General features: G+C 41.1%; 1 protein-coding gene across 5 annotated transcripts in view; it reads right to left on the reverse strand.

Moving 5' to 3' along the window:
• Nucleotides 1–1,324: 1,324 nt before the first annotated feature.
• Nucleotides 1,325–23,660, reverse strand: part of PPARG (peroxisome proliferator activated receptor gamma) — a 168,998-nt gene continuing 146,662 nt past the window's right edge. For 3 of the 5 annotated variants that reach the window (XM_072598457.1, XM_072598458.1, XM_072598459.1), the window contains exons 7-8: nucleotides 18,740–19,190; nucleotides 1,325–1,786 (exon numbers count right to left, since the gene is read on the reverse strand). In XM_072598457.1, the coding sequence (XP_072454558.1) occupies nucleotides 1,539–1,786; nucleotides 18,740–19,190 (699 nt within the window). In that variant the 3' untranslated portion in view covers nucleotides 1,325–1,538. The remainder of the gene's footprint in view (nucleotides 1,787–18,739; nucleotides 19,191–23,660) is intronic. The other 2 variants (XM_072598461.1, XM_072598462.1) reach the window with 1 other exon arrangement.

The following is a 23,660-nucleotide window of genomic DNA, read 5'->3' on the forward strand; positions in this document are numbered from 1 at the left end:
CTCTCACTCCCCTTTACTTAGACTCTTTTGCTAGCCTACTAATTGCTTTCTCTGTCTCCAATCTTTCCTCTTTCCAAATTATCTTTCTTATAGCCATCAAATTACTATTCCTAAGGCACAGGTCCAATCAAGTCATCTCCCTGCTAGAGAAGCTTCAGTGACTCTTTGTCATCTCTAGGACAAACCACTAATTGCTCTGTTTAAAATCTGGCTCCAGGCTGTCTTTACCTCATCCCCTTGCATGCAGGATACATTCCAGCTAAAGTCACCTACTGTACACAACAGCCTTTGAAAAGGCTGTCCCTCTTGCCTAGAATGGATTCATTCCTCACCTCTTAGAATCTCTAGCTTCTTTTAATACTCAGCTTAATACCCATCTCCTAGAAAACCAAGGCCTTTCCCAACTTCCTCAGTGTTAATTTTCTCTCGTTTGGAAATGACATATTTTATAATGACTTAATTGGGTCCATTTTGTTTCCCTGTGTGGAATGTAAGTTCTTTGGAACAGGGAGTTTCATTTTTCTCTTTGTTTTTTCAGTACCTAGCATAGTACCTGGCAAATAGCTGGTGCTTAGTAAAGGTTTGTTGAATGAAGGCATGAATGCTGGTTTTGTCTTTTCACAGGGACTCTAACCTTAAGGGCAGGGATTATGTCATTCAGTTATCCCACAGTGCCTAGCACAGTGTTGTGTGTACATGAGATATTTAATAAATACTTGACAGAGAGGGAGATGATGTGGTACAGTCGAAAGAGCACTGGATCCAGAGGTAAATGGCCCGAGTTCAAATCCTGCTTACTCCCTATGTGACCTTGGGCAAGTCACTTTTATCTGCCTTGGTTACCTCATCCATAAAATGAGAGGGTTGAACTAGTTGTTCTCTGAGGTCTCCCTTAACTCCAGATCTAGGATCATGGAGCACATTTATAATATATGCACAGGCTGCATATATAGGTGTATCTGGTAGTGTTGGAAACTAGGTAGAGAGTCACGGAAAAAGGCTGGCTTCTTAATAAAGTCAACCATCCTGGGACAGAGCCTAATTCTGATTTCTAATCCAATCCAGATTGAGAAACAAAACTCTGAGAGGGCTACAGTGGAATTCCCAGGAGTCTTTGGGAACACATGATATCAGCTGTTTTAGAATGGTTCCTGTAGATGGAGTTAAAGAAATTAATTTATTTTAAGATGAAGATTTATGGGCAGTGCCATCCACAGTAAAAAAACAAAAATCAGAATACTGTGAAAAAAGAGGGGCTAAAATAAAAATGAAAACAAGACACAACCCCAGAAAACCAGATTCATTCTCCAAATACTGCCAGCAATTTCATGATATAGTCACTTTTTAATATTAAAAGTAAATTGTAAATGTGTCTTTTAAAAACAATATGCATAAAATAGATCTTATTATTCTAAAGCTCTTTCCTTTTAAAAATGCTTTTTTTTTCACAGTAATTTCTTAGGCATGTCATGTTTTCCCTCAAAGAAATAGTGCAATTGGAAGAAGGAACACGCTGTCAGTGGATTAGGACTCCTGTGCTAATACAAGTCCTTGTAGATTTCTTGTAGGAGTGGGTGAAGGCTCATGTCTGTCTCTGTTTTCTTGATGACTTGCAACAGCTGCACGTGCTCTGTTACAATCTGTCTGAGGTCTGTCATTTTCTGAAGCAACTTGGCAAACAGCTGGGAGGATTCAGGGTGGTTCAGCTTGAGCTGGAGCTCTAAGGCCTGCAGCAAGTTATCCTGGATGTCCTCAATGGGCTTTACGTTCAACAAACCAGGGCGATCTGGAGGAACAAGAATGGGAAACACGTCAGAAGATAGACAGCAGGACAGGCGGCGAAAGCGTGGTCCCCAAGTCATCAAGGAAGCAGCCTACCGATTTCTTTTTTAAAAGCAAATCCCAATAAGAGATGTTGGAGAGGTGTGTGTTTGTGCATGCATGTGTGTGTGTGTGTGTGTGTGTGTGTGTACATGTGTGTATGTTTGTGAACCACAGAGATTCCTTTCAGCTCCAGACTGATGCTACTATCTTCCCATTCATTCAACATTTATTAAGCACATACTATGTACAGAGCCTTGTACTGAGGAAAGATCTGAATCTTAGCTAAGATATGGCCCCTGCCCTCAGGAAGCTTACATCTAGGATGCAAATACAAATGACTATAATACACAAGATTATTTTGTCATTAGAGAAGGGTAAAGCAGCATGAAGTGAACTCTCAGGAGGATAGTTGTTGCCAAATGGAAACTTCATGGAGAAGAGGGTACTTGAGTTCTGCTTTCAAGGATGGATGCCAATTCAGTACATGAAGAAGGGAAAAGGAAGCCATTCCAGACCTGGACCTCTCCCTGTGAATTAAGGCAAGGAGGCTGGAGAGTATATGGGCCGTTTGGGGTGCAGAGAGTAGACCAGGGCTGGGTTGCACAGTGTATGGAGGGAAATGATGGGAAATAAGGATGGTGGCAGACCACAAAGGGCCTTGAACTCTAGGTAAAGGAGTTTCACCTTGGGGGACAGTAAGAAGTCCCTAAAATGTTTTTTCCTCCATGACTATCCTATCTCCAATCAGATTTTGGACAGTCTTATTGAACTTTAGCTAATTCATTTTCAACTGCCTGGTTTCCTTATTAACACAATTTATACTTCACTGCCTTGACCTGCTTTCAATCAATAAGCATTTATTAAATGCTATGTGCCAGGTACTGTTTCAACAGAGACTTTTTATTTTAAGCAGTTTCTAATCTTAAGTTTCCAACCTGAAAATTTTTTAAAAATCATTTTTCTTCTAGTCATTTTAAAGCACAATGTGCAAATGAAGGAACACAACAGGGCAATTTCCTTAAAGAGCTTAAATCTTTGGGCCTGGCTTATACACAGGACACGCAGCCCCTCCGATATTCCTAGCAGAAATCCCCAAATCTCACTCCTTGAGGTTATAGCGTGCCTCTCTCATTTCTATTATCAGCTCTGGTCCTTAGTGGAAATACTTCCCTGTGGTCCCTTCCAACTCATTTGGGGTTTCATTTGGGGAAAATGACAGCATTTCTGTGCTTTTTATTCAGTTGCCCTGGGTGATGGTGAAGCCTTCTCAGCAGAGCTGATCTCAGATTGGAACACTGGCTTGAAAGCTACAACTGCCCAGCTAAGCCAGCAAGCCTGAATCATTCAGCTGTGAAAAAGCCACCGACTCTAACTCAGGGGCTTTGCCAGTAGCCAGTGATGAACTAGATTGCAGCCTCTGCCTGTGGGAAGAGGAAGGGATATGAAACCCCAGGCTTTTTGGCTCTATATCTGGAAGTCAGTCAACATTTATTAAGCACCTATGTGCTAAGCCCTGGAGTACAGAGTGATAGAAAGTATCTGGAGACCTAGGTCTCCTATTTCTCATAGGAGCTCTTTCTGTGTGACCCTGGACAGGTCATTTACTCTCCTTTGGGCTTTGTAAAAGGAGAGGGCTGGATTAGATCATGTCCAAGGTCCCTTCTTTCTCTAGCATCACAAGGAATCTCAGACTTAATTTCACTTTTTCAGCACAGGAAGAAGCTAGCCTGCCTCCTCTCTAGCTTTCCTAACACACCCTACTGACTTGAGTACTGGTGGTTTTGGGATTTTAGCATTTAGGCTTGGAATAATAACGATCTCAGATTCTAGGGAAGAAAGCAATGATTTAGTCCTGGCCAAGGGAGTAATGAATGCCCCTGGAAAAGCTGTCTTTTTCCCACAGTTACTTTGCACTAATGAAAACCACCAGTAATCCAGGCTGTAAGCAAATTCAGACGCTGGGCTGGTGCCTTTTGGACTTCATGTATGCTGATGGCTTTCCAGCTTCTTTGCAAGAAATGGAGGGTCAAGGCTTCTCCTAGCAGACAGGTGGGGGACTTCTAGGGCAGAGTGTTGCATACATTTTCAGATGTAGTCATCTGTTTTTCTTTGTTATAAGGGAATGATTGATGGAGGGAGGGAACTGGGAAGCAGAGGATATTTCCAAAAATGACTGTGATGTCAGAAGCAAAAAGCATCAATAAAAATATATAAATATAAACAAATATCTATATCTATCCATCCACCCATCCATTCATCCATCTCTCTCTCTTTCTCTCTCTCCACACACACACACACACACACAAATCCATCAAGAAAGGGAACATCATCACTTCCAAACCAACTGGCTATACATAGTGTCCTCTGAACAACTGACAGCCATTTCTACAGAGACAGGAGTGGGAGTGACCTTGTGCAGCATGCAGGAGCGGGGGTATCATTAGTGGCATGCCTAGGGACATGGTCCTCTCTTGCAGGGTATCCCATTCATTCAGATTGTGGCTGTAGGGTATGAAGCCTCCCTCCCCATGAGCTACAATAGCAGCTAGCCAAGCAATAAGGTCCAAACTTGCTGAAGCTATCACATTAATCTAATATTTAATTTTTCTATGGGAGTTTAAAAAACAAACCAATGAACTAAGAGCCTTTTGGCTGATCCAACTGATATCCAACTGATCGACCTTGCTGGAAACACTTGGCTTCGTTGCTCAGTAATGGAACTGGCCTCACTGGCTGAGGGGGAAGAGGATCTGTTTTGGATTTTCAAATCCCCATTTGGAATTATTCTTTATGATGTGATAGAGGAAGATTGGCTGAGGGGCTGAAGTTTTGTGGCCACTGATTAAATACCTTCTCTCCAAAGACCAGTTAGCTCACTTCCAGAAACAGCCCATAGGGGAGAGGATCACATATGAGGACAAGCAGTGGAGGGTAGTGGAAAGAGTCCCAGAGTTGAAATCAGAAGCCTTGGGTTCAAATTTTGGCTCTGTCATTTACCACCTGTGAGAAATTGGGCAAATCACTTCTCCTCCCTTGTGTAGAAAATGCAGGAGCTGTACTACATGACCTCCATGGTCCTGGCCCACTTGAAAATCTCTGGAGTGCCTCCTGCTCCAAAATGCGGTTTCATTATTTGACACTTAATTTCCCAGCATGTTTCATAGAATAAAAAAGAAAGGAAAACCAAAAATGTAATGGGAAAGATGTGTGACAAGCTCATTGGGTGAATTAGGAATCATCTGAGTTCTAAAACAATGATACTAACTACCAGTGTGAAACTGAATAATTTCTTAACCTCTCTGGGCATCAGTTTCCCAATCTGTAAATAGGGTTGCACCAGATATTAGCTCTAAGGTCCCTTTCAGCTCTCATGCAATATTATTCTAGGTGTACAGATCAAAGCAAAACATCCCCACCCAGCTCCCCCTTTTATTAAAGTTCCTGTGGTTTTAAGCTTCTGTCTCTGGAGGCTGAGGCTTAGAGGGCAAGTCCCCCGCTCTGACTCTCATAACCTGTTTGATCTTGGGGGTCACTGGCTCTCCTGGGACAGTTTTCTCATCTGTAAAATGAAGGATTGGGAGTAAATGATCCCTGAGTCTCTTTCAGTCCTTGTTTGTGATGTTATGCACCTATAATCTCTGATGTAACGTAGCGAGTCCAAATTTTATTCTATTCTGATCTTGAGTATGCTATGTTCTCCCTTGGCCTCAGTTTCCTCATCTGTAAAATGAGAGGGTTGGAACTGATGACCTCTAAGGTTCCTTCTAGCTCTAAACTAATGATATGTGTCATGGTTCTTCCTCAGACACCTAGAACGCCCCCATCTTGCTTCCTTGGCCCTCAGTGGGCCCAGTGGGTGACAGGCACCTTTCCTAATACTCTAGTAAGGATCTTTATATAATAACTGACATTAATATAATGTTTAAAAATTGTCAGAGTGCTCTTCTTTTAGTCTTCTAGCAATCCTGTGAGGCAGGTGCTACAGGTAATATTATGCTCATTTTACAGAGGAGGAAACTGAGGCTACAGACTTCTCCATGGCCACACAGTATCAAGGGGAGATTTCAATGGTCTTCCTGGCTCCAAATCCATCCCTCTACCCACTAAATCATGCCACCTCTTTTATTTATATCTGCCAGGTTACTGCTACTCCTTTTGCTCAGTTTCCCACTCTTTGTAGCTAATACTTTGCCCCAAATGCAAGCCTCTTCTAAACTGTGATGAGGATTAAAGTTGGGGTCCATGACAGCATCAGGCTACAGGTCCCCCTTCCCCTGACATCTCCACTGGCTCCATGCTGACGCCAGGCCTCCTAGAAGGCCCCTTTGGAAGAGAACTTTGTGATTTATACACTGCGGTATTAAGTCACCCGAAGAACCTGGAGTCAATTACTGGTTTGTCATTCCCTAGGCTCCAAAGGATTGGGAAAGAAGTCCTGCCTATCCCGAAGCTGGGAGCCCTGGAGCTGATTAGAAAGCAGTCAACTATGGGTGAATCCAGAAGGGCTATGAGCCCATGTCCGGGTTAGTCATGGGGGAACTTAACCAAGGTGGGTCCAAATTCTCTGAACATTCTGCAAACTGCCCACTTAAATTAGTGGTTTCTCAAGAACAGGCAATAAGTAGGAAGGAGGAAATGGGAAAGAAGTTCATGTATCATCTGTACCATAGGACAGATCATTTGTGGACACAGGCTTGTGGGTGCTGAGGCCCCTGAAGTTACTGGGGAGATCCTCAGGCAAGGACATGGAGAATCATGCTTAAAGAATTCACTATCCTATAAGAGAATGTTACAGGCAGGCGCAGTCAGGAGAACCTAAGTTCAAATGTGTCCTCAGACACAGCTGTGTCACCTTGGGCAAGTCACTAAATCCTGATTGCCAGAGAGAGAGAGAGAGAGAGAGAGAGAGAGAGAGAGAGGAAGGAAGAGAGGAAGAGGGAATATTAGAGAAAATATGAAGACATGTCTTGATCGGCCAATTAAAATTGGGGACTTAGGTAAAACAATAATCCAGGCAAATTCTGTCTTTGGAATCCCTTGCCATGGTCATTGCTTACTCATGAACTTCTTCCTATTCTTTTACTTTTAAGGAAAATTAATTTCCCATATAGTTTTCAACATTTTAATTGACCAGTAGCTAATATGAGCATTTACATGAATACACCCTACTTTTTTTTTCTCTTCAATTTTCTTGCGATCTTCCCATGTCCCTCCCTTATCTCCCTCTTGTCTGTTTTCTTTCATCTCTCTCCCTTTTACTCTCCTGTCCTGGTCTTGCTTTGTCTTTTTCCTCTATACCCCTCTCCCTCATGGCACCCACTTGTTGACTTTCTGTCCTTGATTGCTGACTCTGGAGGAGGGGATTGTTAGTTTGAATTAATGAAAAGTCTAAATTAAAGAAGGACATATTCAGAGACGAATAGGAGCATAGCTGTTGGGCCAGTCAAGATCTGAAAAGCTTCCATTCCAAACTCCTTTGTTTTACAGATGAGGAAGCTGAAGTCTCGAGGTTAAGTGACTGCCAGGGGTCACCCAGCTAGTAGGAGTCAGGGACTGGATTTGAACCCACAACTTCCTGGCTCTATACAATATAGGCAGTTGATTACTCTCAGGAAAAACTGCTGACAGGGAAAAGGGGAACAATGTTGTTAAAAGGTCTCGTAAGTGTTTAACCCACACATAAAAAAATGTTTATAATTTGTACATTCATTGTCTGAAGTCAAAAGCTTCTGCCAAAGTCCTTCATTCTTAAGTAGGTTTCACATGTTAACATTTTCCTTGTTATAGTCATGATGCTATTAATGCCCTGTCTGGTCCTGGTCCAAGTAACAGTCACTTCTATAAATAAAATACCTGATTATGTTTTGTTTGAATTATGGGGGTGGGGAGAGAGGGAGGGACAGGGCAGGAGATCCAGGCTGAACAATTCACAATTTTTACTCTTCCATTAAGTAAGCAAGTGTCCCTTTTTACACCTACACAGCTCACTTGATCACCTTCCCCTCTTCCTTAAAATATCCTGATAACTGGCCTTGATTTTCTAAGCACAAAACAAAACACACACACACACACACACACACACACACACACACACACAGAGTAGCTAAAAAGAGGGGAGGCAGACAGGGATGGGTAGATGATTCAATAATAATAATTATTATAATTTAATGATCATTTAATTCAATCCAGCAAACAGTTATTAAATGCCTACTATGTGCAAGGTATTGTGCTAGGTCTCACAGCACTTCCCTAAGCTTTCTCTGTTAAGACTGAAGCTCTTTTCACTTGATAACTCCCTCCAAAGAACTGAGTCTAGTCTTTCATTTCTGAATCCCTCTCTTTCTCTCTCATCTAATACAACCACCTCCATATCAGAAGTCTTCACTGATGACTTCTATTAGTGTTTTCAGACTGAGCCAAGACTTTCATTATTCCTCACTGAGAGAAGGCTGCCCGGACATCTGGGCATTTTGTGCCCACCAGGAGGATGACCCATCTCAGTCTGGGGTCATACAAAGTTTAAACACACATTATGAGAACCCCAAATGATCAAATACACCAGAGCATACAGCCTCCAGTGGTGAAGGGAATGATTCAGTGGTTTGGATCTGAGTGCCCTGTCTACCACATCCCACAGTCTCAAAGCTTACAGATGCTTGCTTGTCTGCTCACGTAACTTCTCCCAGACTGTCAGGTTTGGCTGCTAACATGGGCATCTTCCGGCTGAAGCAGCAGTAGTCAGGGTTAAATATTTCACAGTTACAGTATGTGCTAAGTTAAATTCTGCAATACCTAAGCTCTGCCATGGGCGTTAGGACCATAACTGGGTTGGCTGAAGCAAAGATAGAAATGTTATTAGGAGCAAACATCAGGGATGCTTCTAGTTTCAGTGGTCTGGTGAGTCATTTCCCACTCAACTCACCCACTGGGTAGAGTTTGCCTATCAATTGTGGGCAGAATGGCTATGGTGAAATGTAGCCCTTACTGAACAACAGTATAGTCTGGTCCTAGCTGGGTCTCTGGTTGGCTAGGGGAGTCACATGATCCCTCCAGAGTATAGTGTCTTTTATTTATTACAAGGGTCCTCTGGCCTCCTGATTCATCAAACTGATCAATCTACAAGACTTACACTGTCACCCTACTGACCTTAGTCACCCAAAGATCTCATCATCACCCCAACCAAATTGTTCCACCTCCATGATCTTGAATACTGAAATTCTCCTCTGTCATTATCCAAATCCGTTATTCCATCTCTCTGTTTCATGACACTCAGACCCATTTCTCATTCTTCCCCAAACCTTCAGTCCATTCCTTGTTCTATCCTTTACCCACATCTTAGGAATGTTTTCCTTGCCTTGACCCCATAGTTAACCAAGTAATGGGCCCCACTCCCCTACAGTCGACTCTGCAATGTGCCCCACTCCCCTACGATTAACCCTGCAGTGTGCCTCATTCCCCTCCAGGCACCCTCCTCCCAAATCTCTTTCAAACTCATGTTTCCTTTTGTCCCATTCTGCAGGCCTCAGCCTTGGATTACTCTCCACACCACCTGCTTTTTCTTGTCTTTTAAAGGATCCCTACTTCATTCTCCCTATGAATTTAGGAATGCTTGGGCTCCTAACAGTCCACAGCCTTATAGTAAATGGGTGACGGGAAGACATTCTATAGAATCAACTCTTGCAGCTGCAGCTTTGCTGGAGTCATAAAACTATACCACCAAGTGGGTTCTCTGGATGTAGAGATTGGAGGAAACCAGACATTCTGTAGTGACTTTGCCAGTATGGGAGTCTACAAAGCAACCCAAACAACAAAATGTCTTTATTCTGTTTCATGCAATGACCTGTATCTCCTTGGATGGATTCTCTCATCAGTATCACTAGCAGTTAACTGGTGATGTGTAAAACGGAAGAGTTATGAATTCATTCGCCTAAACCTGTGTTGGTAATACAGGATAGAAATGATCCTTTCTAAATCTGAATAATGTCAGTAAAAGCAGCAGAGGAGATGAAGAGGCAGTGGGAGGAGCCTGGGGGAGGGGCTTTTTGCTTTTCACCCATTTACTATTAGGCTGTGGACTATTAGGAACCTGAGAGTCTTAAATTCATGGAGAAAATGAAGTAGGGATCCTTTTAAGAACATTACCCTTAAAAATTTTTTCTCCCCTAAAACTGATCCTGTCATTAACTCAAAGAAGAGGATGGGATATGCTCTTTCTGTGCATTTGTCTTAGCTTATATTTCATTTTTTTAAAACAGGTTAGTTATCTTTTGCTTCTCCGTCCTCCCAGGAGCCTGGAAACTTGAGAAGAAAAAAGAACACCTCCACAGAAAAGGCAATTTAGGAACATAAAGGAGGTGTCAAGAAATGTTTGTACAACCAGGGTAAAGACACCACACCTCACCGATTCATTCATTCATTCAACAAACATTTATTAAACAGCGACTATGTACTAGGCACTGTTCCAGACGATTCAAAAAGAAACACTGACTGCTCGCAAGAAGCTTACCTTCATTGCCACTTGGGAGTGAGATGCATATAGGTAAATAAAAATTTATGAAGTAAAAAAAAACAACTAATTTTTTTTGGGAGGAGGGAGAACATTAGTAACTGACCAGGTCTTATATGGGAGGTCCTAAGTAAGCTTAGCTTTGAAGGAAGTTAGATATTTCGAGAAGCACAGGTGAGGGAGAGAATTTTAGTCATGGAGGGAAGGCAAAGACAGAGGTGAGAGATGAAATGTTACATTCAGCACTGGGAACCACAAGTTTAGCTTGCAATGTAGAATTTGTGGCAGGTAGTAAGCCTGGAAAGGTAGAATGGAGCCAGACTGTGATGGACTTTAATAGGGAGCCATTAGAGGTTCTTGAGTCAGAGCAGTGACATGGTTTCAGAGACACATTCTCTTTTTTTGGAACCCAATTATTAGCAAAACTGGGAAACACATGGATCATGAAAAACATTTTGCTAATAAGTGTTGAATCTGAAATGTGACAATATGAATAATAATAAAAAAGATATGAAGCAAAGCTTGACATCTCTCACTCACTGATCCCACCACTGCAGTAGACTTTCTTATAATTAGCGATTAAATAGATATCTGAACTCAGGCAATAATCAAAGGGCTTTGCTTTTCACTAAACAGTCCCATAGGAAAGGGCTTTAGTGTTGAGAGATGTAACTGAGCCTTTCCCTTTAAGTCTTTCTGAGACAGGATGAAGAAAAGGTAGGTCTGATTGCCAGAGTGCGAATATTCCCAGTTATGTGATAAATGTCCACATCTTGATGGAATTCACTGGGGTTCAGTGCTTGGTTAAACTTTAATTCTGAGAAAGAAGGAAAAATGAGCACATATCACCTGTGGGTAGGCACATAGGCTTGGCCTAAGTGTCATGGCGCAGTGATACCAGATACAAAGAAATGTGTAGACAGGAGAACATTCATTCCACTTGGTCCCAGTACACTGTGCAAATGTACACAACTGCCCTACCCAGAACATTTAATGTTAGTGATTTAAAAAAAAGTGCTGCTAGGATTGATGGAGAATAAATGAGTTGACTCTTGGGACTTTGCCTAACCCAGTTCAAGCTTGAGTGGGTACCTGGGAAGGTCATATTACTTCCCATTTGTTACCACTGCAGTTCATTTTTCAGTTTCTCCCTGTTGTTAGGATGTTGATGGGCATTTTGCCTCACAAAATAAATTGCAAAAACTAAAAAAAAATGGTGAATTACCCACTCCTATGACTTGGGAGTTTGGGAAGAGTTTTGCTGGCCTTCAAACTCTTCTGAATTCACAGAAAGGACCTTTTCTTGGTGTGGGCTCTTTCCAACTGGCAGCCTCACCTACTTTCCTGTGCCATGCAGTATAAGCTCTAGCACTCAAGGGATCAGTGTGTCCAACATCATGGCTCAGGGCTTGTCAGCTTTGCTGAAGTGGAAGAAAAAAACACAGCCACTTGGCTTCCATCTTTGGGCGCATTTTGAGAGGACTTGTTGGCCTAGCTGGGGCCAGGAGATGATGCCAGCTAGGAGGGTGCTTGTGCTGGAGGTAATTTTAAAGTGCTGGACACCCCCTCCCCCTCCATCAATGGTGTTGTGGGAGGGGGGAAAGGAAGAAGTAGAAGGGAAGCTTTGATTAAAAGCTTCTAACTTCTACTCAATACTTTTGAGCTATGAAGAGTACTGCTAATCTGGGTCCATTAAACTTGATGAGTTTATACAGTGAAGGGGAATAGGGGTCATAGTTATCATCAACAATACCCCAACACAGGCTATAAATGTCTGTGTATGTGAGATCATAGGAACATACGATTAAGGGCTAGAAGGGACCTTAGAGGACATCTAGTCCAGCTTTCTATTTTACATATGAAGAAACCGAGGCCCAGAGAGTAAGTGGCAGAGTTGGAATTCAAACTCAGGTCATCCAACTGCAGTCAATGCTTTTTTCAGTATCCCACATTTCCCAGAATGGTGCTGGGTTTACCGAGGAGGATAAAGGAACAAAGTAAATGATTTGGCATTTGTGCCCTCCAATACTCTGTACATAGAACATTGCTTAATCCACCCCGCACCCCCACCCCCCCGCCCGCCCCAGTCACTTATTTTATTTCTTTAGTTAACACTAAGCATTTATTAAGTGACTAGTATGTATGTACCAGGTACTGTCCTAGGTGCTAGGACAGTTCCAGCCATACTCAAGGAGTTTCCCTTAGAAGGAGGAGGGCACACATTGAAAAGAGTACTGGATTAGGGATCTGGAGTAGTGAGTTCTATACTAGACTCCGTCATTATGGGACTTTGCACAAATGACTGGAATTTTTTACACTCGTTTTTTCATGTTTATGAGACGATAATTCCTACACTGCCTACTGCAAGAAATAGCTATGAGGACCAAACGAGATCAAGTCATATTTTGTCATGGTCCTTGTACTATATATGGAAATAGCTAGGTGGTACAGGGGCTAGAGACCTGGACTTGGAGTCAGGAAGACTTGACCTTAAATCCTGCTTTAGGAACACTGATTACCTGGGAAAGCCACTTAATCTCCCTCAGTTTCTATTTCTTCCGCTGTGAAATGGGGAGAATAATAGCATATACCTCCCAGGGTTATTGTGAAGATCAAATGATATAACTGCTCAACACTTTGCAAACCTTAAACATAAATGTTAGCTATCATCATTATATCATGTAACAACTATGAATATACTTTAAAAAAAGTATAAAACTATTAAAAAGTACAAAGTACTTAAAAAAGTACAAATCTATTAAAAAGCTACTTATTATTACTATTTACTACTGTAACACATGCTTCACTTGGCTTTCTCATGAAGGCTACAGAACTGTTACTGTATATTTAAGAGCCAAATGGAATGTTGTGGAAAGGGCAGTTTGGATTTGCAGTTGTAACTGTCATTTTATTAGGTTTTTTTTCTCGTTGAGTTCTTTCCTCTGCACAAATCTAATTTTGACCATGAGAATCTATGAAACGGGGAAGATAAATTTCTCTAGTTAGAATTGTATTAATTGTTGTTTTATGGTAACATATGAGTCAAACTTTGTATAGAGTTAAGTCTGGGGAGAGACTATTAAGAGTGATAGCTTGAGAGAATCTGGAGAAGGTGAAAGAAAGAGGATGGAGGTCTTTTTTCTTGATGGAACTTTTTAAATCTCTATCTTGTGAAGAGACTTTATATGTTATCTTGAAGGAACTAAATGGTGTGGGGCTGTGTTCTCAGAAGTGAATAATTTGCCATTACAATGAGGGTTTGAGGTGACTGTGGTTGTGATGATGATTATCAATATCTTTCTTTTGTTATCGATTTCACTGTTATAAATGCTAGATATTATTATTGTTAATTCAGTAATTTTTATTCAGTAATATTTAAAAAAACTTAGGTGATTAAGGGATTTAATGTGAATGTATACACACAGTTATGTGAATAACTATTACTGGGAAAGGTTTTGCCAGTTTATTAAATAAATTATGAGATATTTACATGTTACCTCCCTCATTAGAATGTATACTTTCTGAGAGCAAGGACTGTGGATATATTTTTTTAAACTTTTTTTTGTATCCCTGGCTCTTTACATAGCACCCAGAATACAGTCAGCATTTAATAAATGCTTGTTGACTGAAAGATGTGATACTTCATTAATTAATGAAGAAATATACAAACATATCCCTAGATTATTTAGGGCTTGGGATGATGGGTTAAATTATAGGAAGAAATCAAGTTCCAGGCTTAGGTTTGACATGACCTACAAGAGATTGTAGTTGACCCTAGATCCTTTAAACTCAGCTACCTTTATTAAGAAGCTGTCACACTTGGATAACTTTTTTTATTAGTCCAATTTTTGCACAAAATGGAAGGTAGAGTAAGTGAGCTTGGAACAAATCTTGAGAGGAACTGAGTCATCTTTTTCAAACCTGGTTTTAGAAAAACTGACTGACAATGTGTAGATGCTCTAGGGAAGCAAACCCAACTCCCTAATCTGAGGGTGTCATCAGTTCTTAGGGCACAGAATGTTGAATAACAGTGATCTGAGTGTTACATCACTATTTCCTCTCATCCCACTCTCCGCCACCACCTTCACCCTGCTAAATACTGAGTTAGGTCAAATCAGATACATAACATCCAAAAAACCCCGAACCTGACATTCATTTCCTCAACGGGCCTCCCCATTTTTGTACCTCACCTAGACCAGGAACACATGTACCTTAACCAGAATGAGGTCAATTGGATCCCTGCCAAAACTTTTTTCTTTCTGAAATCCCTGAGGCAAGAGAAACTGAAGAGGATAAGACTGTCAGTTGCTAAGGCTGAGTTGAAGGAGAAGACGGGAAGTCTGATGGAAAAAGAGGCTTTTTTGCAGACATGGATTCCCTCCCATACCCCACACCCCCTTATACAAACTAAAAGATGGAATAATGAACTTGATTGAACTAACTGCAGTTTGGGCTGTCATGCTCACTAGCCAGAGTTTGCTCTATTCAAATGTATGAAAATGGAAACATTCCACCAAGTATTTGATTGTGCCATATGAAAACCTTGCATACTTGGAAACATCTGTATAACGGACAGTATCCTTCAGTGTTCATTTGGAAAGTTACAACTGAGTAGAAAAGAAATTATATGTGCTTATCTGTCACTGTATTTGTATTTTATTTTTTTTGGTAGGACTTGTGATTTCACTGGTCTAAGGACCTTCCAGTAAGAAAATTCCCTTGGCCAATGCAGAATGACACCTCTTTTGCAACTTAGTCTTAGAGCAGGTGTTCTTAAACTTTGAGTTCATGAATTTGTTCTTCTTACTATGTTTATATCTGTATTTCACTGTGACTAGTTGCCTTTATAATCTAATGTATTTCATTTTATATATTTAAGAACACTGTTCTGAGAAGTGGTTCATAGACTTCACTGGACTTTGCAAAGAGTCCATGATATAATCAAGGTTAGAAACTCCAGGGTCAGAGAAGTGTCTGGGGCACTGAGAGGTTAAAGAACTTGCCCGGTAGTGATGCCTCAGGTGGCAGGTCTTCTTGATTCTAAAGCCATTTTTTAGTCGCTTTCCCAGGCTGCCTGTCTTCTTCGCTGGCTTTTAAAAGTCAATTCGCTCAGTCACTTATTTCAGGTGATAGGAATTAATTGAAAATCAAGATGGCAACTTTTGTATAATCTTGTAATCATCTCTAGGTCAATCTACTATGGCACACTGCCTCAGTATTAACTCCTGCATCCAGTTAATAATAATTGCTGGTATTTATAAAGCATATCAAAGTTTGCAAAATGCTTTACATGTGTTATCTTAAATGATGGTGAAAATCTGGTTGAGAGTAAGCCTAGAAAACACCACCACCATCACTAAAAAAAAAAAAAGACAACAGACCTAGGCAATTTGGCCTGGCACTCTAGAGGTCCTTGGGGGTTTTATGGCTATTTGGAGGAAATAGGTTCACTGAAAACTAGGTCCTGGTCTAGCTTACTTTAGGGTCTAAAAAACTCTTCAAGGCCTATCCTGGAGTAAATACAAATCTTTGGTTCAGTTTTGAGATCAACAGGTTTTTGTTGACTGGGAATGATCATGGCACCATGCTGAATACCTCTTCAGAGTCTAACTAGTCCCCGGAATTAAACAAAGAGCAGAATTGCCTTCCTGCTGGGGGGCTGAGAAACCCAATGTCCTATTTCATAGCTTATTCACCATGACCTATTTCTTCTCTGTTTACTTCATGCTAAGAGAAGCAATATTTGCTTAGAGTAGAATCTGTCTAGATGTACCTAGAACTCAGGAGGCAGAACTCTTGCAAAGTTATCGGGGAATCCAGATTTGGTCACTTTTGATTAAGTCGAAAGCACTGGTATTGGAGTTAAAATGGCTGGATGAATTCCAGATTCTGATACTCATGGTACAGTAGATAGAATGGGGGGCCTGGAGCCATGAAGACCTGAGTTCAAATCCAGCCTCAGACACTTACTTGCTGAGTGGCTTTGGGCAAGTTCACTTAACATCTGTCAGCCTCAGTGGCCTCATCTATAAAATGGGAATAATGATAAGCAGGGTCATTGTGAGAATCAAATGAGTTATTTGTAAAGTGTTTTGCATACCTTAAAGTGCTCTATAAACACCATTATTAATTAACCCTGAGACTCAGGCACCTCAGGTGTAATGGAAATAATAAATATTTGTATTATCTAACTCACAAGGTGGTTTTGGTGAAAAAAGTAATGGCCCTTAACAGTGCTACATAAATGTGGCTTATTTTTGTATTACACTAATCATAAGGTTTTCTTTTGTGTGTTAAGATAAAAGCCACATTTTAAAAACTAGATGGTTGCCAGCCCTGGAACTATTCTCAGAGATGAAAAACTAAAGCTTAAAGACTTAAAGTCCATTCTCCAGTACCAGACTTTAGTGAAATTTATCTCAAATCATTTTCTGGGCTAATTCGAGGCTAATTAATGAATTTCAAAAAGGGCTATAAATCACTTTTTAAAGCAGACTTGCTGACGAGAAATGCAGCAGGGTACATTCACAACCCTTTTATTGATGACTCCACTTTTGGAACCACAGATGCACGATTACTCATTCTCGTCATGCGTCCAATCATATAAAATAATACTGCCCAAGTTCATCAGAGCTTCGGCTGCCCTGGTCATCCTCCCACCCTTCCCCCACTGAATTAGGAACCAGAAAGCTTTGATTGGCTCATGTCCCAGCTGTTCACTTTCCCTAAATATCAGAAAGTGTGCCTTATAAAATTGATTGTTTTTGTCAAAAGGCTATACTTTCTCACCATGAACTACGATAAATTGGGTTCAGATTCTTCTTTGTTGAATTAATTAAAATTCTCAGAGGCTAAAGATTGCTTTAATTTAAATTTGAACAAAGTCCTCTGAAGGGAACTGAGCTTATTTGAAGTGGCCAATAAAACATGCTGATATCCTCTAGTATATATTTTTGGTAAATGAAACCCAATGCCAGAAAGTTACTTTTAAATTAATTTCAACCTAACAGAGTAACTTTAATGAGATTTGTGCCTCCAAAAGTAAACTGCTGGATTCTAATTAAGCCACTATGAGATGCCAATAGGCTGTAGGGGATCATGCTTCATTCTGATGCATTGCACCCTGGATTCCAGAGGAATTTGGCCTCTAGAAGCACAAGAAAGGATGGTGCTTGAAGGTAACCCTGGTACAAGGCTTCTTTCCAAAGAACCTGCAAGGCTTTAACACACATTGTTCACATTGAAGAGACAGTGCCAGGTGTAAGTAACACCTGGGAAAATGACTCAAACCTCGACACATGGAAAAAGAAGCCATTAGCTCGAGCAATTAGGTCCCATGCCGCATCAGCAAGCTAGGTTTTTCTCTCATTTCTACCATTCAATTCACTTGGCTCTCAGGGTACTGAGGCCCTTAAACATAGGAAAGCTTGCAGTTAGTCTACAGAAAACTCACCTAAAACCTTCAGTTTACTAAGTAGTAAATTTACCCTTAAAAACAGTTTCTTTAAAGAAAAATAGGAGGTAACTATACATATCTGTTACAAGGATTTTGCTTTTCTTTCTTTTTCAATGGGGGGAGTTGGGAGGGAGACAAGGTGCCTCTTCATTAACAAGAAAGGAAGGAAGGAAGGGAAGGAAGGAAGGAAAGAAGAAAGATGAGAGTTACTGACAACCTTCCCCTTCTCCCATCCTGACTACCTGGCTTCTAGACTGTTCAAAGTGTCTGTTGAATACAGACAACACACAATCAGAGAGGCAACTAGATTCTCATCAGATCTAAGGACCGGCCATTTCATTTGGATCAAGGTTCTAACAGGATGAAAGGCATGATTTTGGTCCCTAAACAAATCAGCTTGTTTTTCTGTGCACTAACCTAGTCAGCTGTCTCTCTTAAAAGTGCACTTAAAAAAAAATTTTGGGTGTGGCAAGAGGGTACTAACCAAGCCAGGGTGCGGATGTGGCAGGGTAATTCATCCTGAGACTGGGAAAACAACTGAAGCCTTGCCCTTCTGGATGAGGCGGTCACCAGCTCCACCCCCTTTAGGAAGTATAGTCCATTATTATTAAAATTAAATAAAAACTGGAGAAGGAGAAGCTTTGTAGTAGGTGAAGGAGTCATTAGTGTTTGGGTTCTGGTGATAAAGATAGTACATGGAAGCATGGACAAAAAAAGATCCTGTATCTCCCTCACATGCTCATAGAGTAGACACCTGGCCTATAAGCTTGACTTTATCCTGTACTTGCAATCACACCACTTGGCACACCTTTAGTATTTTATATCCGAAGACTCCAGCAGGTATGGGGCTACAAAGGGGGAAGCCCATTAAGAGGGAAAAGGGAAGTCGACCACTGCTTTTCCCCCCTTCCTCTTCAGCCCACCCTCCATGGAAAGTCATAAGGGAAGCTTACCTCCACTGAGGATGATGACAGCTATAAATATTGCTAGGTCGCTATCATCTAATTCCAGTGCATTGAACTTTATAGCAAACTCAAACTTGGGCTCCATAAAGTCACCAAAGGGTTTTCTCAAGCTCTTCAGAAACTCTCTCGTCATGAATCCCTGGCCCTCGGATATCAGAACCCCATCTTTATTCATCAAGGAGGCCAGCATGGTGTAGATGATCTCATGGACACCATACTTCAAGAGGGTCACTTGGTCATTCAAGTCAAGGTTGACGAAACCTGGAATGTTCTTGGCATACTCGGTGATCTCCTGGACTGCCTCCACGGAGCGGAACTGACACCCCTGGAAAATACGTATGGCCACTTCTTTGCTTTGTTCCTGCAGGGGCGTGTTGTGCTTAAATTTAATCTTGTCTTCTCCCATCATTAAGGAATTCATGTCATAAATAACAAATGGCTGAAAACAGAAAGGGGGAGAAGTGGATGGAGTTAACCTAATTTTAATTAGATTACTGTAGCATCAAAGTTCATAAAACAGTTTTTTTTTTTCACATATATTTGCCTCCCTTGTAGAAATCCTCAAAGCTGGACACATTTAATGAGACTTCTCTTATCTTGCTGTTCATTTAAATAATCTACTGAAACCAACCATGTTTAATCTTTTTCAGGCATTTTCACTGAAACCATTAAGTTGTGGCTGGTTGATTTTTAAGTGACAATCTTTCATGTTCTCAGGATATATTGTTTTGGGCTTTTTAAAGGAGAGGGATCAGATTTATGATTTCCAGGATATAGGAAATGCCTGCTGTGAAAACACCTTCAATCAATCAATCAACATTCATTAGGTGCCTACTGTGTGCCAGGTACTGTCCTAGGTGCTGGGGATACAGATATAAAATTGAGTCAGTCCTTGTCATTAATGAGTTTATACATCACATCTCCTCTGTAACTTATAGCTTTAGTTTCTTGAAATATTGAAATATTAAGTTGCCAAGAGGTACACAGTGAGTAAAAAATGTCAGAAGTAGACCTTGACTCTAAACCTAGACCTCACCCCACGGTATAAAAATGCCTGTTGATCTTGGCCTTAATGATGCAAAACTATCTGTTTACTTCTAATTGTTCTGTTATACGGAACAAACTTTTAGCTTTCTTTCGTTGAAAAAATGGTCACCAGTGGATCGACTTGGTCAAGAAAAAAACCTTTCCTCAACCTAAAAAGATCCACTATATAACTTGAGATTAAATCTAAAATCTCAAAGGCTTCAAAGTTTACATATGAAATATACTAAACGATAATAAATCAGTCAGAAAACAGATTAGAAAAATCAAGGCCAAGAAAATGTCTACTTTTTAAAAAAAATACTCTGGAAGCAATCAGTTTTAGAAAGAACAGATGTAAGGCCTCTGGGTAAGAACTGCAAAAAGAAATGGCCAAAAAAAAAAGGTCTGAATTTATCTTAGCAATGTGGATCCTTAAGGGACAAATTATCGAGTAAAATACATGCATCATTTCTGTGGGTCTGCAGCAGACTACTTGGGAAAAGCAAGTTGTATTTGAAAAGTAATTGGCTTTTCTTCGCTCATTACAGCATCATGCAGATGTGGCCAGGGATCTATCTAGTAGAGTGCAAAGAAAGAGCCAGGGAACTGGAAGTCAGGTGACCTGAATTGTAGTCCAAGATTCTACAATGGAAAGTCAGAGGCTTTGGAGTCAGAGGACCTGGGTTGGAATCATGGTCCTGTCACTTGGTACTTGGTGTGACCTTGGGCAAAGTCATTTAACACCTCTAGGCCTTAATTCCTCACGCATAAAATGACCATTTTGGACTAGGAGGCCTCTACTCTAAGTTCCTGTCCAGATCTAAGTCTATTTGTAAAATGCCTTTCAGAGGGTTGAGAACATGAATGGTGAAGGGAAGGTGATGATGCCAAGAGCCACATCCTTGGAGGAGCAGTCAGAATGCTCACTAAAGTCAACTCACACTAAGCAGAGAAAGGAAGGTCACCTCAGTTGAGTTCCTTCCTTGCTGGGAACCCTGGCAAACTCTGGATGTGCAACTGGGTTCATGGTGATGTCAACTGGTTTAGGGATAGATAATACCAGAAAAGACTTCAGGATTTTCTGCTAGGGCTTGGTCTGCTGAATGGGTATCAGGATGACCTTTAAAATTTTAATTTACTCCTATGTAACATGGGGAAAATTGAACTGAATGGTTTTTTAAGATTTTGCCCACAAATGAATGAATAAGTGAATATCCTATTATAAATAAAATCCTATTATCCTCTGACCTCTTCCAGCTCTATTAGCCGAAGCCTTAAGTCAGTTACTTGTTGTTCAGTTGTTTTAGTCATGTCCGACTCTTTATGACCCCATTTGGGGTTTTCTTGGCAGAGATACTGGAATAGTTTGCCATTTCCTTCTCCAGCTCATTTTTACAGATGAGGAAACTGAAGCAAACAGGGGGAGGTGACTTGCCTAGGGTCATACAGCTAGTAATTATCTGAGGCCAGATCTGAACTTGAGAATGTGAGTTTTCTTAACTCCAGACCAGTCAGTTATGCATTGGAAGAAATAGTCCTGGCATTATAATCCTTTAGAAGCCCCAATCTCTTGACAACCCAAATTAATCTACCCCTATTTAGTACAATTACTCAACAACTATGAACGTTCTCTAACAAGCAATTCAGTTTCATGACACTGTTAGCAACCCTAAGCTTCAGGGGCCAAGAATGAGTTAACGGGTCCGGCACAGCTCATGGTATCTCTGTCTACCTCAGCCTCCGGCAGGAAGGAGGATTTGAGATGGCAGTAAGCCTGCCTTCAACAACGCTTCCTCCTAGGTTTCTAAGATACAGGCTGCTCTGTAATGTCAAATTGGCAGTTTCCATTTATCAGGCTGCTTTCTGTGATTTCAGAAGAAAAGTTGGTGTTCAGACTTCTGTCTTCAGAAATTATGTTACTACGTGAAGAAGAGAGAAGATAATGCCAGGGGATGGACTGGCTCAGATCCGTATTCACTGTGTCTTCTCAGGATCCTGGGGGAATCAGTCTCAGAGCTAGAAGGCCCCTCAGAAGCCAACTGGGCCAACTCCTCACCCTACAGAAGTAGAAAGGGCAGTGATTTACCCAAGGTCACACAAGTTATTGGTAACAGAGCTGGAATTCAAGCACAGGTGTTCTAACTCCAAATGCCAATGCACTTTTCACTCAAATCAAAAAATAATCTATCAGTAAACATTTATTAAGTGCCTATTATGTGCCACGCACTGTGCTAAGGGCTCCACTGCCTTACACCATGTTATCATGTGTTCTTAAATGTACATTGTTGTGAGGTCAAGAATGATTTTCTCTTAGATTTTGCATATAACTTTTTTTTTTAATGCATTCATGCACTTTGTGTGTATGTTGGCCATTATAGCTAAATACACTGGTATCTTTTCCCCCTAAGCACCGTCAGCCCTTGGAGGGCAAGGATCGTTTCCTATCTTAACTTTAGATATCTCTTAGTAAATGTTTATTGTATTGGATCAGACTATTATTTTTTGAGAGGTAGCAAAGTCTGTAGGGACAGAGTAGGGAAAGGGATGTCACTTCAGTTGAATTCCTTCCCTGTTGGAAACTCTTACCAACTCTGGTGTGCAACTGGACTTGTAGTGGTGGCAACTGATTTAGAGATAATACCAGAAAAGTCTTCAGGATTTTCTGCTAGAAAGACCTAGATTCATCATCCCACCCCTGATACATTCTGACTGTGAGACCTTGGGCAAGTTACTTAAAACTCCCGAAACCCCCCTAGGCAATTTTCCAATTCTCCTCAGTTGTGGATCTGCATGGGTTCAAAGAATTTCCTCACTAGGAGTTCCCTATTCTAATGAAGTTACAGGTCTGGTCCCAAAATAAAACTGTATTTCGCAAGGTAGTGGAAGGAGAGCTGAACTCGGAGTCATAAGACCTGGGTTCTAGTTTTGGTTCTTCTACTTCCTAACTTTCTGTCCTCTTTCTGGGCTTCTGTTTGCTCATCTGTGAAAGGGGCAGAATAATATTTGCCCTGACGACCTCACTGGAGTGCTAAGAAGAAAATATTTTGTTATGTCTAAAGTCTTAGAAGAATGCGAACAATATCATTGTTTTTATTAGTTGCCCTTGCCTTGCCATAGAAGCACTTCTTGATGGCCAGTTGTGCAAAGGATGGCTGTGGATGCTTTGATGGAAGCCAAAGTGTGGCCCCTGCTCACGTGACGTTTATGGTCTGTTTGAATCCATGCTAGTGAATTGTCAGCTCTCTTTAGTACTTCTAGAAAAGATGGCCAAATAAAACTTCTAAGATGCTTCAACATAATATAGCTGTAAAACCATCTCTCATTCCCATAAGGCAATAGCATGTATGGAACATCTGCCTTTACTTTTTGGACATGCTTCTGGCTAATGGCACAGCTCTTCAGTTCTGAGGATACGTACAGAGTGCTTTCTCCTCAATGGAAGCCCTTTATCTGGAACAATGCCCTAATAAGTCACCCCTGTGACTCTGCGCTTCCCCCTCACCCTCCAACTACAGCTCTTGGTTCCTGTTTTTGAGACTATGATAGTTAAACTCTGGGCACAAAAATCCTGCTAATTCTTTCTCCCCATTTAACAACAATGTGTCTTTAACCCCTTGGCAATCAATGGTGGTCAGGATTTCCTGGCAATAAACACTCAAGGACAAAGAAAAGAATCTAGCCCCCCCCACCACACCATACCAAGTCATTCCATTTTTCCCCCCTCAGCATTTCAGGTGCCAACTCTGCTCAGATGGTGCTGAGCTGGAAGAGAATTTTGGGTATTTACATGCACACGGGGCTCACTTGACCAGGGAGCTCTTTATTCCATTTAGTCACAACACTTATCTTGGCTGCTAGGCAGACTAGGATATTTTCATTGTAC

Source organism: Notamacropus eugenii, chromosome 3 (assembly GCF_028372415.1).
Source record: "Notamacropus eugenii isolate mMacEug1 chromosome 3, mMacEug1.pri_v2, whole genome shotgun sequence".
In the NCBI taxonomy this organism is placed as follows: Eukaryota; Metazoa; Chordata; class Mammalia; order Diprotodontia; family Macropodidae; genus Notamacropus; species Notamacropus eugenii.